General features: G+C 18.7%; 4 protein-coding genes and 1 long non-coding RNA gene across 10 annotated transcripts; 3 read left to right on the plus strand and 2 right to left on the minus strand.

Annotated features, from left to right (window-relative positions):
- Positions 1-811: 811 nt before the first annotated feature.
- Positions 812-4364, minus strand: Dolk (Dolichol kinase). Of its 2 annotated transcripts, XM_086913536.1 has the most exons (8): positions 3994-4364; positions 3400-3440; positions 3187-3324; positions 2757-2977; positions 2498-2680; positions 2220-2429; positions 1817-2144; positions 812-1595 (listed from the first exon to the last, which is right to left on the minus strand). In XM_086913536.1, the coding sequence occupies exons 1-8, from the start codon at positions 4071-4073 to the stop codon at positions 1462-1464; spliced, it is 1335 nt and encodes a 444-aa protein (XP_086769662.1). In that variant the 5' UTR covers positions 4074-4364; the 3' UTR covers positions 812-1461. The 2 variants fall into 2 exon arrangements, with proteins under 2 accessions (XP_086769662.1, XP_012349924.2); XM_012494470.3 differs by having other exon boundaries at positions 3187-3440; positions 3994-4192.
- LOC147656734 (uncharacterized) lies at positions 2324-3061 on the plus strand. The gene is made up of 2 exons (XR_015293773.1): positions 2324-2444; positions 2517-3061. It is a non-coding gene; the product is annotated as an uncharacterized LOC147656734 (long non-coding RNA).
- A 211-nt stretch (positions 4365-4575) lies between the features above and the next one.
- On the minus strand, positions 4576-8603 carry Pgi (glucose-6-phosphate isomerase). The gene is made up of 11 exons (XM_003690710.4): positions 7717-8603; positions 7244-7337; positions 6957-7148; positions 6773-6853; positions 6467-6682; positions 6157-6396; positions 5835-6015; positions 5645-5763; positions 5348-5576; positions 5207-5273; positions 4576-5128 (listed from the first exon to the last, which is right to left on the minus strand). Exons 1-11 carry the CDS (start codon positions 7845-7847, stop codon positions 5005-5007), a joined length of 1674 nt encoding a protein of 557 aa, XP_003690758.1. The 5' UTR covers positions 7848-8603; the 3' UTR covers positions 4576-5004.
- Positions 8014-9699, plus strand: e(r) (enhancer of rudimentary). Its single transcript, XM_003690709.4, has 3 exons — positions 8014-8755; positions 9167-9254; positions 9366-9699. The coding sequence occupies exons 1-3, from the start codon at positions 8753-8755 to the stop codon at positions 9584-9586; spliced, it is 312 nt and encodes a 103-aa protein (XP_003690757.1). The 5' UTR covers positions 8014-8752; the 3' UTR covers positions 9587-9699.
- Positions 9700-10731: 1032 nt separating this feature from the next.
- On the plus strand, positions 10732-16882 carry LOC100872592 (phospholipase DDHD1). Of its 5 annotated transcripts, none has more exons than XM_086913533.1 (11): positions 10754-10811; positions 11023-11182; positions 11637-11951; positions 12473-12637; positions 12717-12845; positions 12935-13076; positions 13157-13263; positions 13365-13678; positions 13790-14075; positions 14194-14328; positions 14417-16882. In XM_086913533.1, the coding sequence occupies exons 2-11, from the start codon at positions 11116-11118 to the stop codon at positions 14560-14562; spliced, it is 1806 nt and encodes a 601-aa protein (XP_086769659.1). In that variant the 5' UTR covers positions 10754-10811; positions 11023-11115; the 3' UTR covers positions 14563-16882. The 5 variants fall into 5 exon arrangements, with proteins under 5 accessions (XP_086769656.1, XP_086769659.1, XP_086769657.1 ...); XM_086913531.1 differs by having other exon boundaries at positions 10762-10845; XM_086913530.1 differs by having other exon boundaries at positions 10732-11182.
- The last annotated feature ends 59 nt before the right edge of the window (positions 16883-16941 follow it).

Here is a 16941-nt window from a genome sequence, read left to right on the forward strand (position 1 = left end):
TAATAAAAAATAATTTGTAAAGAAAAATATTAATAAAAAAAATATAACGATGCATTTTAATTTATATAAACTTATATAAATATATAAATTTAAATTTATAAAAAAAATTATAGATACATATCTTTATTATATTTTAATTTAATAACAATTTAAATATATTTATAAATCTATTCCATCATATAAATTTTTTTATAGCGAATAATTGTAATATAATAAAATAACTGATAAAAATATGTTTCAATAAAAAATAAAATGAAAATCTAGAAATTTTAATATAAATATTAATATAAAAATTTATTTGATATAAAAATTTTAATATATTGATATTTTTCTTTGCAAATGCCGCAATATAGCAAATTATATTTAACACAAAGTTCGCAATTAAAAATAAATCTTGACAAGAAATTGGTGCTTTTCAAACATTCCGCATATCATGTATGCGCATAAGCGTATAATGACATGCTATGTACGATCAGATTTTAAGGCTGTGTGGTCAATAAAATAATAAAACGAAATAATTCATGATTTTTTTCATCCTCTTTATAAAGAAAAATAATATACTTTATAATATATAATGCTACAATTATATAACAAATATGAAAATTTCAATATAAAAATGAATATATATTTAAAAATGAATATATTTAAAAATGAACGATATATATAAATATACTTTTAATTTGTCATTATTATTAAATAAAATTAACTTTAAGTTATCATATAACTTTAAAATAAATCATTTTTGTCTTTTTTAAAATTATCTTTTTTTTTTAAAAATTAATATTAAGCAACAAAATATTGACAATATACATAGTTATAAAAATATTTTATTTATAAATTTTGTTTACAAATTTCTGAGTAAAATATAAAAATGCATTAACAGGAATGATTAAATTATGGAATAATGAGTTATATAAATTATTGCAATACATTCATACTTTTTGCATATATTAAAAATGAAAAATTAGATGATTAAATGCAGAAATATCAAATATTAAGTAATTAATTATTTATATAAGAGTTTATGTGTTTAAATAAATTAATAAACATTCCTGTTTATATACAAAAATAATATAAACATTTCACATAAATATTATTTTACAAAACTTACAACAAAATAATATATATTGGTAAAATCTTTATATTATTTAAAATATAAATTACAAAAAAAATTTCAAATAATACATACAATTTTTATATCATAAAATTATGTAATAATGAAATAATCATATAGTTTAGAAAGTTTTTGATTAAGTAATATTAAATGTTATTTATAGCAAAACAAATCAATACATTATTCAAAAAAATGTTATATACAAGAAAATAATTACATATATTTTAAATATAAATATAAAATAATGAAATAAGAAAACATTATATATACCTTTGGTCCATTCTATATTAAACAATCAATATTTATATTATTTTCAAGATATTTACTATTTTATGTTTAAAAAATATCTAAATCATTAAACATACATACATTAACAAAGGTAATGCTAAATTATCAACTTGATTTGTTTGTGCTTCGACAAATGACAGCGCAATACTTAATAATAAACTTCGCAAAAATAACCAACCACTATTTATATAACCTATTAAAAAAATATATATATTAATTTTAAGATATAATAATTTTATATACTTAATTTTAATTTAAAATATATAGAATTTTATTTTATTATTTTATTTAAAAAAAATATGATTTCTTTAATATATATATTTGTATATTAAATATAATTATAAAAATAAAAACTTATAAACTTAACTTATAATTTTATAAAAATCTAAGAGAAATATTTTAAATATTACATACCCATAAATGTTAGAAGACATATTAATCCAATTTGAGTAAGAAAACAAGCAATTGTTCCTTCAAAAGATTTATTGGAATTGGTCCATTTGTGAAAGCCCCATTTACTACCAATAAAACTAGCAGCAGTATCACCCACGCCAACTGTTAAAATACCACTGAGCAAAGTTAATAATGAAAGATTATTGGTAGGCATCCAAAGTGGAAAGGATAAGCCGCAAAATAAGTATAAAGGTGTTAAAGAAATCAAATTATCTTTTTCATCAGCAAACACAGAAAATCCTTGTTGTAATATTTTCCCAAAAGGTGGTATTTGTAAATACCTTATCAACTAAAAATGAGAAATTTAAGAATATTATGAACATAGTAAAAAAAATGTAATTTTTTATTAAGCATAGTTATATACCTCGAGAAATACAAATAATCCCATTATTATACCACTAGCTAAATATAATAATATACGTTCATATATTAAACCAGGTATATATACAAGTACAGCTAATAAATGAAACATTTTTCTAGTTGAAGTTGTTGCTTGAAGATTTATTAATACTTGATATGTAATAACTGTTATACCTAATAATAAACATATAATCCAATATCCAATTAAGATGATCTGTAATGTTTGCAAGTATTAAAAATTACATATTCATGTAGTATATACTATAAATTATTATTATTAACCTTATTTGTTTTATTACAGAAGTAAAATATCCAAATCAAAGGATTTTGATCCAATAAGATATACATTAACGGTATAACAATTGTTAAAAGACTAATAGCCAATATGTAAAAATTTTTAGTCGAATTAAACATTGGAAAATAATTAGATATTAAACATACTGATATCACATACAGCATTATAACCTGAAAATATATTTTTTAATTATTTCATCAAATTTTACATTAAATTTATTGAAATAAAAAATTCCCTTTAAAATACCTGTAAAAAAACTGTTGCAATATCGTTATCATGGATTGGTGGCAAATGATATCTTAAGGGCAAATTTGTTACTACAGACATAAGAAACAAAATACATCCATGCATAGTTGCTGTTGCTTCTCCGATTGTGAAACAATAAGGAAATGTAGACATCAATTGAAGAATGCCCCAAGTTCCTAAACTACTAACACTTAAGCCCCATATGACACTCATCAATAGTCCTGTTCTTATATATGAATGAATAAAATAATTTTAACTAAAATAATGATTTTATAAAATATTAAATAAAAAATATTTACATAAAATATAATATTACGATTTACATAAATCATATACATGTAAAATACATTTTAATTTAGCTAATTGATAAATATATAAGATATGGTAGAAAATATTATTAATAACATAAAATAATATTTATAAATTGTACCTTTATTTGCAACAAAAAGATATAATAAGGATGTTATTATAGCTGGTAAAAAATATATAGCTTGAAAATCTTTAACTGTTATTTTTTCACTTGATAATCTCAAATATAAACATATAGAACTAATAATAAGACCAATTCCTGTAAGACCCACAATGAGACAAATTTCAGAATAACTAGAATCTTCTTTTAATAGAGTTAAAATTGCACTTAGACCTATTAATGTTCCAAGCCATAATCCAGTATTAGCTTTTATCCTAAAATATTTTTCATAATTTTACAAAAATTTTAATGATTATAAATTTTCATAAATATAAATATTTTTATTATAATAATAATATCATTTTAGTTATATTTATAATACATCAAACATATAAATATTTTTAAATTATATATAATTTTGAATATTATATGATATAAATATAATATACAGATTATTATAATTTGAAAAAAAAGTAAAAAAATAAATATTTTATTTAGATCAATTGATTAAAAATATTTTATAAGAATTTAAAAATATATTTAACATTTCATATATATTTTTATTTACTTAATTTATTTTTAAATATACAAATACATATATCTATATCATTGAAAGAAAAAAAATTGAATATATCAATATATTAATATAATATAATATATTAATATATATTATAAATATTTAAAAAAACAAACTTTATTTCTTTATATATTACACGATTTTTAATGAGTATATAAAATATAAACATATCAAATAATCAATATTCTAAAACAAACTTCGAGGTTAAGTCACATTAATTTTTATGTTTATACAATATATAATGAACATACCGATGTTTTATGCCATTATCTTTCAAACTATGTAATATTCTTTCTTCAAAATATCTATATTTTCTTAAAATAAATTCCATTGTTGATAAGGAATTAAAAAAAAATATATTTTTACACCATTAGTAACCACACCCCCAAACATTTGATATGGAAAATATAATGTTATCTGAAAAGTCTTTCCGTTATTTTTTGTTACAATAGAATATATAACAATCAATTACAAAATAATTTGATATATAATTTAATTTCATTTTATGTAAATCTTAAAGTTTTATTCTATAATTTTTAATATTTATCAATAATTTATTTATATTTTTGTATTAAACATTATGTTATATATTATTATCATATATATTATCACTTATATCAATAGTATATATTATTATCATTTATATCACATATATATTTTATATATAATTTATTATGATTTATATATAATTTATAAAACAAAGTTATAATAATAAATTTAATAATATTTAAGTGAATAATAAAAAATTAAACTTTTTTTATAATATAGCGTATATATGTTGTTATATATTAACACAAAGATATTATAAGCGAAAAATAAAGATATATCAATGATTATGATATTATTTATTTTATTTATGATTTAAACATGATTTAAACATTATATAAAACATTTATATAAAAATAATAAAACAATATCGCAAGAACAAAATAAATTATTGCTTTGCTAAATATTTTTTATATATATTATATATTATTTAACAATTTATATTATTTATGATACAATATTATTTAACAATCATTTTATATTTTTCATTTACATTAATTTATTAATTACATTAATGTAAATGAAAATTTTATAATATATCAATAAATTTTATAATATATCCTTATGCAAAGGAGTATAATATTTAATATTAACTTAAAGTATATTAAAAAATTATTTATCTAACAATTTAAATATATTAATAATTTCATTATAATAATTAAAATTTTTTAAATTATATAACATCAATTATTTAATATATATTTATCAAGAAACTTTTAAGAAATATATTTTTTAGCAAATGCGATTAACCCATTTGTTGATGAATCATGATTTGTAACTGGTTGGGTACTCTCTAATTCAGGTTCAATTACTTTTGCTAACTGCTTCCCTAATTCAACACTGTTGGAATAAAATTGATTTATTTATTTTTTATTCATTTAAAATTTTTAATTATTAAATATTGAAATAAGTATTTACCCCCATTGATCAAATGAATTAATATCCCAAATAATTCCTTGTACAAATATTTTGTGTTCATACATAGCTATAAAAATAAAATATATTTAAATAAAATATAATATAAATAATATTTTAGTATATTATATATGTTTAATTTACCAATCAAAGCTCCAAGAATAAAAGGCGTTATTTTTTTAAGAAGGATAGTATTGGTTGGTCTATTTCCTTCAAACACTTTATGTGGTAATAACAAATTTATTTGTTCAGGATTTATGCCTGCTTTTTGCAATTCAGTTCGTGCTTCATTCTCACTTTTTCCTTTCATTAAAGCTTCAGTTTGTGCAAAACAATTTGCAAGCAAAATTTTATGATGAAGATTTCCTTGAACCTATTAATATTCTATTATTTATATTAAAATTACTAAATGATTAATTAAATGATTAATTTTAATAGTACCTTGTTATGCGATTGTATTGGAATTATAAAATCACAAGGAACAAGTCTCGTACCCTGATGTAATAATTGATAAAATGCATGTTGTCCATTAGTACCTGGTTCTCCCCATACAATTGGACCTTAAAATATTTTTTTTTTTTCATACATATTTTTCTTTCTAGATGTACAATAGAATGCATAAAATATTTACCAGTAGTATAATTCACAACTTTTCCTTCTCGTGTAACATATTTTCCATTACTTTCCATATCTCCTTGTTGGAAATAAGCAGCAAATCTATGTAAATACTGATCATATGGTAATAATGCATGTGTTTCAGCTTTATAGAAATTGTGATACCATATTCCAAGCAAAGCTAATATAATTGATGCCTATAAAATAATAATATGATGATATGAATATATATTTCATTGAATATATATGTACTTTTTTAAATATATAATGATTCAATATTTTAATATTTCATTTAACTACACTAAAAATCTAATTATGAGCAAGAATTAAGTATTTACATTTTTTTCTAATGGAGCAGTACAGAAATGTTGATCCATAAAGTGTGCTCCACTTAATAATTTTTCAAAGTTTTCAAATCCAATAGACAAACAAATTGACAAACCAATAGCAGACCATAATGAATAACGTCCTCCAACCCAATCCCAAAATCCAAACATATTTTTCTCATCAATACCAAATTCTTTTACTTTTTGATTATTAGTTGATAATGCAACAAAATGCTGTGCAACCGCTGTAGGCTGTAAAAAAATTATGAAATATAATTATAAATATAAATTTGTAAAATTGTATTTCCTATTTTTTACTTACATTTTTTAAAGTTTCTAAAAGCCATATTTTAGCAGAAATAGCATTTGTAATTGTTTCTTGAGTAGTAAATGTTTTTGATGCTATTATAAAAAGAGTTGTTTCTGGATTCAATTTTTTTAGAGTTTCAGCTATGTGAGTTCCATCTATATTACTAACAAAATGAACACGTGGTCCAATATGAAATGCCTTTAATGCTTCAGTTACCATTAAAGGACCCTACATATAATTACAATTACATTTTAATGAAAACAGAATCTATTTACATTTAATATAAACAGATAATAATTTATATAATATATAATATACCAAATCTGAACCACCAATTCCAATATTAACAACATCTTCAATTGGTTTACCAGTAAAACCCTTCCATTGTTTTGAAATAATCTATAACATAAAAAAAATAAATATTAAAGTAAAAAAAATAGTAATTATATATATTGATTTTAATATATTAATTATAATATTATATTATATATATTAATTATACCTCATTAGTAAATTGTTTCATATGATTCAATACCGCATTTACATCTGGCATTACATCTTTATTATCAACCAATATTGGTTTATTAAGTCTATTACGTAAAGCAATATGTAAAACTGCTCTATTTTCTGTAAAATTAATCTTTTCTCCTTTAAACATAGCATCTCTTGCAGCTTCTACTTCACGTGCTTTTGCCTTAAAATTATTAAAATATATTAAAATATATTAAAACATTTATATAAATTTTTGTAATTACAATATAATTTTAATAATTTAATATTAATACATACCAATTCCAATAATAATTGCAATGCTTCTTTAGTAAGACGATTTTTAGAATAATCAAGTAAAATTGGTCCATCTTCGGGAGTAGAAATTTCTAAGCTAATAACAATTAATATATAATATATATAAAATATTATAAATTAATAAAATACTTTTTAACTTAAATTTTTTAATTTCATTATAATATATAATAAAGCTATTTTTTTTTTCATTCTGGTACAAAATATATCTCTTTGTATTAATTTAATTTATAGTTATTTAAATAATATATATATGCATAAAATCAAATAAAGAAAAAATTAAGAAAAAATTTAATTTTTACAAAAATTAAAATAATAAAAATATATTTATATTAATTTTATTAAAAAAAATGCAAAAAAGACATTTCCATAATAAATTTATAAGCAATAATTTTATTCGAGCAAACATTTTCGAAAGGTCATATCAAGGTCACATGTCAAGGACAAATAAAACTTACCTAAAATTTTCAAAACGTTTAGGATCTTGTTGAAAAAGATCATATATTTTGATTTTTAAACCATTCGTGGAAAAATATTGTTGCAATTTAGTCCATGCTACTTCGGATGTTAATTGTAGTTTTGGTTTCATTTTTTTTTTTTTAATTTAAGAAAACCGCGTTGCTAAACACAAATCCAAATACGTTTCTATGATCAACGATTTATAAACTGCATTCATTCATATATTAACTCTCTTATGTTTAGGCTGTTTTTCAATTGTCTTTTCCAATTATACTTTATGATATTTTCATGAAAATGATGTTTAAAAAATAGCTTTAAAAAAAATAATTTATTTAAATTTTATTATTTTTAAATGTATATGCGTATTAATTTTTTTATTTTAAAAATATAATTTGTTATTAATATTATTATTGAATTTTATTGATTATAAAGAAAATTTAATATAAATTTAATGAAATAGAAATAATAATTTCTGTATTTGTTACTAAAATTTTTTTCTCTTATTTTAATCAATATAAAAAATATCGATATAAATAATAATTAATAAAACATAATATTTTTACTAAATAAATTAAATAGTCTTCTTTTATTTAACATAAAACTAATAAATAGTTTTTGCAACTGATATTTTTAATATAATATATTTATCATAATTAAATATATAATTAAATTTAATTATTAAATAATTATGTCTCAAAACTTTATTTTTTTTTTAAATTTTATATATTTTATTAAATAATAATAATTATTAGATAATAATTTTTAAATTTATTATTAATTGTTTATATATTAAATATATGAAACTAAATTGAACTACGGAATACACACGGAACGATGGAACAATGTATCATGTAGTACCTATGTTCTAACTGAATTGAGTGCAATCATCGAAAACTCTGGAGTCTAAATTTTTAGGTTGTTTTTCGAAGAAGTTTCAACGTTTCATTCTTTTATTATTGTAGATAAAGTAATAAAAATTGTAAAAGAAGTTGAACTCCATTAATTTGGTGGATTGTTCTTATTCCAGGAGTAAAAATGGTAATTGACTTTTGTTTTGACTACTTTAAACATAGACATTTAATATTTGTTTATTTAATTTAATTATTTTTTTAATAATTAGAAACATATTTTAATGAATTGATAATTACATAGTTTACAATTTTAGATATTATTGCTATTGTTATTATTATGATTATAATATAAATATATATGAAAATATAAAAACATGTTAACTTTAAATGTAAAAACATTTATTTTAATGTTATAATAGTATTTTTATAAAATAAATATTTTTAAAACAATGTTTTTTTAAATTCTATATTATTAATGAATAAACAAAAAAATAACCTAGTTATAAATATTTATAAGTAAAAACTAATTAACTATAAATATTTTTATTTATTTTATATATAAAAATAATTAAATTATATGTTCTTATTGTTGTTGTAGTCTCATACAATATTGCTTGTTCAACCAGGTAATAGACCTGAAACAAGAACATATTCAGATTATGAAAGTGTTAATGAATGTATGGAAGGTAAGAATATTTAAAATTTGAATATTAACTTTTAAAAAATTTTTAAATAAAAACGAAATATTTATATAATGTAAATAGAGAAAAATAAAAAAAATTTGATTTTTAATATAGGTGTATGCAAGATTTATGAAGAACATTTGAAGAGGCGAAATCCAAATACACCAACTATAACATATGATATCAGTCAATTATTTGATTTTGTTGATCAACTTACAGATTTATCATGTCTTGTTTATCAAAAATCTACAAATACATATGCCCCATATAACAAAGATTGGATTAAAGAGAAAATATATGTTTTATTACGCCGAGCTGCAGGACATGGCAAATAATTAATAAATAAAAATAGATATATGCTTTATAAGACAAATTATCTTTAAGTAAAAATATATTACTGTTTGTAATAATAAATATATAATAAATATATAAAGAAACTATACTATTATATTCATGTATTATATAGCAATTTTTTAAATATTGATTTTAGATATAATAATGATTATTTTTAAACAAATTTTTAAATATTTAGATATTTTTTATTTTACATACATATTTTATATATATACTATATGTACATAATGATAAAATAAATTTTTTTTTTAAATTTGCATTATTTCCAGATAAATGTAAATATTCATTAATAAGTTTTTAATGATTTCATGTAAAAGCTATAAATATTAAACATTTAAAAAGACTTCGTGTATTTTTATATCAAAATAATTTTAGATGTGAATAAACAAATAATTAATTAATATTTATGTATTAATTTTCAATAATAAAATAATTAAAATAATTATTTCCAGTTATTTCTTTGTTACCAACTGATACTTGCTTATTATTTATAAAATAAATTCTATTTTATAATATATGTGAAAGAATTTAAAAAATCATTATTATATATAAATTATATTTTTTATTTTTATTTGTATATAAATAACTTAAACTTTAAATAAACTAAGAAAAACTAATTTTTGTAAAAATGAAATTACTGACTTAAAGAAAATTATTACAAATTCTATTATTAAGTAAATTATATGTAATTTAAATTAATTATATTTGATTATATTATTAATAACATTTTATATAATAAATATTACATTTATATAAATTTTATTTATTTTTTTCTATTATCGTATATATTAATTTTAAAGTTATATACATATGTAATATACTATACATACAAGCAGTACAATATAGTACTTATATATTTTTTATTTTTAAATGATTGAAATGTAGTATTATCATAATGTTATGTTTAATCACTTATTAATATAGTTAATATATGATTACACGTTTACATAGTTTTTTATATAATGTATAGCAATGTAAAAACACATAAATTGTATATATCGCATTCTGTTTTACGCATTGCGTTTATGTATCAGCTGTCTACTATTAAATGCAGTAGTTTCATCGAGATACAAGAATAAGAATTATATATGTATTTTATATATATATATATATATATATATAAGGTAAATGAATCATGAACGAATGCATTTGTTGAAGGAAATCAGTATTTAGATAACGTTCAACTACTGCAGAAGACGATTGCTAGTTCGTCAATTAACTTTTAACGTTACATTCAGTCGTAAATGAGATTTTTTTCTTTTTTAACCAATAATAGTATCATTTAAATTATTTTTTTATAAATAATAAGAAATATTTTACACTGATGAAATAGATATTGTATTATAATTCTATTTTTATCTCCTAAAATGTTTAATAGTGTTTAATTTTAACAAAATTTATTTTTTGTATACATTAGATATTACGAAGAATTTATATGAAATAAAATATTGCAAATTATTATAATCACATGATTTAAAAAATATTCTGTGATAATTGCATAAGTGACAGGATGTCTGACAGTAAAATTGAAGTTGATCCCTTCAGTGAAACAACACTGGAATTCCAAAGTTGTGAAGGTAAAATTATCAATATTATTCGAAACTGATTTATAAAATTATTATTAATTTAAATATTATTTAGTTCATAAATTTATGTAATTTCTAAAAGAATATTTATTGTATAATATATTTCAAAAAATAATTTGTATGTTTAAATTATTTAAGTACGTAATTTATTGCATTAATTAAAAATAATTTAATAGAATTATGTAATTATTGAATATAAAATATTTATGATTATCAATATATTGTAAAATTTCATTAATTTATATAACATTAATGTGGTGTTAATAATGTTAAATCTTTTATTTTATTTTAATATTATTTATTGCTATTATTTAAAATCGAAAATAAATATTAAATTAAATAAAATTAAAAAATTATAATTATAATATTTTTAATCAGAATTTTATATATAATTCAAAAATTATATATATTATTTTATCCTAATCTCAAATTTTAATATTTGAAGGAGTTATAGAAACAATTATACAATCAAATACAAAGGAAGAATCACAGAATATAACAAATGAATTAACATATGCAGAACCTTTAACAGCAGAACAAATACGATGGTTTTATAGAGATGGTGTAGATAAGAGATGGGTAGAATTCTGTGGATATGATAGCTTAAGAATTGAAAATGCTTGGCAAAGTTATCAACATTTGTTTAATAAAGATAGTGATGTAACTAATAATGCACTTCCTATTGAAAAAATTGTAGTTAGAGGAGGAATGTATGATGTGGAGCTAGATAAGATGAAATGTGTTTCTATATATTGTCCAGGTATATATTTTATTAAATTTCAATTTCATAATTTTACTGAATATAATTTAACAAAATAAAAATGAATATAAATTAATTAAAAATTAATTAAAAATATTATTTGTTCCTTTACTAAATGAATTATAAATTTCTTTATTGTATATGATTCATTTAATTTAACTAATGATTTTTTTATGAGAGCATTATTATGTTCACTATAGAAACTGATTGATTTGTCCTTGAGTTTATTGTATATTGAGTTTATTGTAACCTATTATATTTAACCATGATTAATATAACTGAAACACCATAGACTGAATATTATATGTTTTATTATTTCAATATTTGTTTCAATTTTTACATATTTCATATATAAAAAATTTCATGCAAATATTTTAATATTTTAATATTTCTATTTTTAAATTAAATTAAAAATATTTGTAATTTATTATATAATGATAAATAATATATATTATTATTATTTGTATAATTTTATTAAATTTTATTAAATAAATAAATGTAATTATTAATTTTATTTGAAGGTGAAGAATGGGAAATTATGAGAGGAACTTGGTATTATGATGGTAGTTGGTTACCTTTAGAAACAGAACAATCTAAAATTATAGAAGAAGTTCATCTTAATCTTTTTCAAAAACAATTATCTGATCAAGCTACTTCAACATATGATACATCTCATTCTTATAAAAGTATACATTTGAATTAAATTTTAATTTTTTTTTTATTTTTTATTTATCATAATTTAATTAGGAATTTTTTTTATTTCAGTATTACATACTGAAAATTTTCCTGAATTTCATGTTGATTGGCATAGTATAAATGATGTGGTATTATATAGTGAATATAGACATAGTAAACTAATGCGTAGTGTGACATCAAAACTGGGTTTTGCAAAAAGTAAGTATTTTAAAAGTATATCTTTATAACAATTATTATTATATTATTTATAATATATAATAATATATAATATATAATAAATATTTTAGCAACCGGATATCAATTAAAAAGAGGATATAAAATTCTTGCTGTAAAAGAAGATAAACCTCATGACATTGATCATATAATATTTGTAGTTCATGGAATTGGTCAAAAAAGAGATACTGGAAAAATCATTCGTAATACAACATTGTATGTAATATATATAACATTTAATATAAATATATGAAAGTTTTTAAAAATTAATCTATTACATTTGATATTTATAACAGATTTAGAGATTGTGTAGATTGGTTGAAACAAAAATATTTTCCCAACTCAAATTATAGAGTAGAATTTTTTCCTGTTGAATGGCGATCTTCATTAAAACTTGATGGTGGTAAGAAATTATTGAGTAAATTATACAATTATCTTGTAGCATTTATCTGTTTTTAATTAATAAGTTTTATATTTTTTATCTTATATAATCAAAATTTTTAGGTATAGTAGAAGCTATTACACCTTTTAGTGTAGTAAGCATACGACATTTATTAAACACATCAGCAATGGATATTCTTTATTATACAAGTCCTCTTTATGGAGGAGAAGTAAGAGCTGGATTACAAAAAGAATTAAATAGATTATACTTAATGTTTGCTAGTCGTCATCCAGGTTGGAAAGGAAAAGTTTCAATTCTAGCACATTCATTGGGATGTGTAATTGTTTATGATATTGTCACAGGTTGGATGGGTCCAGATACAAGACCTCCATCTCCAGAAACACAAGAAGTTTTAAAACAACGATTACAATTTCCAGTAAGTGTCACTAAACATATATTGTTTTATAATATTCTAAATGATAAAGAATGAATTGATATGATCTAATATTAAAAAAATTATAAAAATTAAATATTTTTATAATTTCAGATAGAAAATTTATTTTGTTTGGGTTCTCCATTATCAGTATTTCTTGCATTACGTACACCTTCTCTATCCAACAAAACTGATGTGATGCCTCAAGATTTATGCAAAAGATTTTATAATATATTTCATTGGTCTGATCCTGTAGCTTATAGAATGGAACCACTTCTCGAAAGGGAATACAGCAAAATTGAACCTGTTCTTATTCCATCATATGGAGGAGTTGATGGTCAACAAACAGAACAATCACCTCCAACAATAAATAATTCTGACCAAAATTTTTCTCCTACAGGTATTTTTTATATTATTTTTTATATTATATTAGTTTTTTAAAATTTTTAAATTATTTTTAAAATTTTTGAAGAAAATAAAATATAATATCTATATTATTTTAAATATTTATATAACAGATAATGATGAAAGAGAAGATAATTCAGTAGATATATCTAATCGCACACCAGATAAAGGTTGGAGTCTCTGGGGCTTAGTCCGAGCGGGTTGGAATGTTAAAGAAGGTGTTTCTACACCTATTCAACCAGGACAAGGTAATGATATTATATTAATTTTTTATTTAGTAGTGATGAAAATTATATAATAAAATATATAATGTAAAATATTTTTCTTTATTATTAGAATTAACACAACGATTGGATTATGTACTTCGAGCAAGTTTAGGAAGAAATTATTTTTACACATTAGCAGCACATACAACATATTGGAGCAATTATGATGTAGCTTATTTTGTGCTAACAAGACTTTTTCCAGCACTAGAAACATGATGTTGGTTAGTACATTTAGAATTAAATCAATTAGATATTATTAAAATTTACTAGTCCATAATAGGCCAGTAAAACTTAATATTGGAAGTAGGCCTACCACCAAAACAATCTGTGATAATAAGAAAAACAATACAATAATGTTATAGATTCTACATAATCATTTTATACCGTTCGTATAATTTAAGATTAATATAGTCGAGTTTCACAAAAACTCAAATGTAATTTTACATATTTTATAAGATAACTCATTTATATACAGTATAATATAATTAATTAATAATTATTAAATATAATTAATGATAATTAGTTAAATAATTTTATCTTATTTGTATTTAAATTTTTTATCAAATTTTTTGTTTTTTATTAAAAGAATAAATTAAATTAAATTAAAAAGATGAATAATTATATTAAATACATTATAAATATAATTAATGTGAAATATTTAATTAAATTATTACAAATTGAACATTATATTATCAAAAATCTGTATTATATGAGATATCTTATATTATTGAAAAATTATTTTTTTTTTTACTTATTTTTCAGTAAAAAAAGAAGAAAATAATATTATAACATACATTATATTATAACTTTAAAAAATTCATTATTATTATAATAATCTAAGATAATAGTTTATAATATAAAGTTTATAAATTCATTTTTATATTATATATTAATATAATTTTCTTTTGTTTTTAAAAATTAATATTAATACCAAATTACAATTTTATGTTATATTTTGTAATATTTTATAACATTTATTTTATAATATATATGTTTTTTGTTAGTAGACAGTGTGAATTACTTTTCAAAAGTTTTGTAACATATTTAAATAACTTTATGTTAAAATAATTATGGCAATATAATTCATTTACACTGAACAACGTTGGACGTTTGTATATATTAAATACAATATGTCTTTTTTAATTGGAAATGTTTGAAACTATGAAAAAATACAAAAAATATGAAAAAAATGTTTCTGATAAAAGTTGTTGGTAAAAAAATATATTATATTTTCTTACATGTATTTATATTATATAATATAAATAGTTTAAATATGTAAAAATTATATAAAAATTAATTTTAATTTTTTAAATAGAACTATATAATTGCATCAATCGATATAGCTCATTATTTTCTATAATACTAAACTATTAAAATTGAAAAATCTTAACTTAGGAGATATTTTAATTTGAAATTTGTAAAAAAATCATAAACAATAAAATATCCTTATATTAGATGGTAAAATTTATGAACTTCAAGTTCAATATCTCTTAAATTAGTGATTTTTCAATAAATGAATTAATATTTTTTTATAGAAAAATAATTGATTGGTACATTAAAAAATATATAATTTTATTTAAAAAATTAAATTTATGTGATTTTTACATCAATATATAAAAAAATTAATATATAATTAAATTAATAATATTATAATGCAATTATAATATTATAATTTTTTATATAATTTTTATCTGAAATATTTTTTCATATTATTTGTATTTTTCTAGACATTTGAGCATTTCTATTTAAACAGAACATACATTGATGTCATGTTTAACATAAATATATTAAATATTTTTTTTTTCTTAAATGTTAATCTTTTATTTTATTGTGAAAAGTGAAACTCGTCATATATGCTGAAAGTTTATTTTAAATAAGATAAAAAATTGTATTAATTATATCAACTAAAATCATTGTGTAAAACAAACAAAATGATATTAATTATATTTTTGTTATTTTATTAATAGAAATGATTAATAAAAAATGATTAGAAATGATGAATAAAAGAATGATTATCTTTTTATATCATATAATTAAATTTATCATTAAAATAAAGAAAACATTTTTTCATAATACTGTTATATTATAAATACTATTTTTATGATAATTATATTATGTTTTAGAATTTTTTTCTTTAATTTTATTGAATATATAAATTTTTCTAATATTTTCATTATATCATTTTGTTTGTTTCATAAATAAAAGAAACATATATTTTATATGTTATATATAATCTTATGTATTATCATATATAAAATTTGAATTGTAATATATTATTATACTTTTTCTATTAGATGTTAAAAATTTAAAGTACATTTGTTATAGTTAAGTTTTAAAATTTATTTTATCAATGTATTTAAATTTTGTTGATATATTTCATTCATATTATATATAAAAAATATTTACATATTATTATATATGTAAATGTGTTCACTCTATAATATTATAAATTTATCAGTTTTTAGAAATTTTAATAATGATGCACTTTTGAATGTTATGTAATAATAAATTTTTAAAAAGCTTTATCTACAACACACAATTTGGTAGCATGACAATAATATTCATTATTTCAGAGATAAATATCATATTAAGTTT

Source organism: Apis florea, unplaced genomic scaffold (genome assembly GCF_048593485.1).
Source record: "Apis florea isolate Af1SG1 unplaced genomic scaffold, ASM4859348v1 contig_3496_pilon, whole genome shotgun sequence".
NCBI lineage: Eukaryota > Metazoa > Arthropoda > Insecta > Hymenoptera > Apidae > Apis > Apis florea.

Coding starts and splice junctions, on each gene's coding strand:
- Dolk (XM_012494470.3), bottom strand. CDS start 4,073: ATGGAATTTATTTTAAGAAAATATAGATATTTTGAAGAAAGAATATTA. Junction 3,441..3,993: donor GATAATGGCATAAAACATCG/GTATGTTCATTA, acceptor AAAATATTTTAG/GATAAAAGCTAATACTGGAT. Junction 2,145..2,219: donor GATTATTTGTATTTCTCGAG/GTATATAACTAT, acceptor TCTCATTTTTAG/TTGATAAGGTATTTACAAAT.
- Pgi (XM_003690710.4), bottom strand. CDS start 7,847: ATGAAACCAAAACTACAATTAACATCCGAAGTAGCATGGACTAAATTG. Junction 6,683..6,772: donor GAATTGGTGGTTCAGATTTG/GTATATTATATA, acceptor AATTATATGTAG/GGTCCTTTAATGGTAACTGA. Junction 6,397..6,466: donor TTTTAGAAACTTTAAAAAAT/GTAAGTAAAAAA, acceptor ATTTTTTTACAG/CCTACAGCGGTTGCACAGCA.
- LOC100872592 (XM_086913530.1), top strand. CDS start 11,116: ATGTCTGACAGTAAAATTGAAGTTGATCCCTTCAGTGAAACAACACTG. Junction 13,077..13,156: donor ATCATTCGTAATACAACATT/GTATGTAATATA, acceptor TATTTATAACAG/ATTTAGAGATTGTGTAGATT. Junction 13,679..13,789: donor AACAACGATTACAATTTCCA/GTAAGTGTCACT, acceptor TTATAATTTCAG/ATAGAAAATTTATTTTGTTT.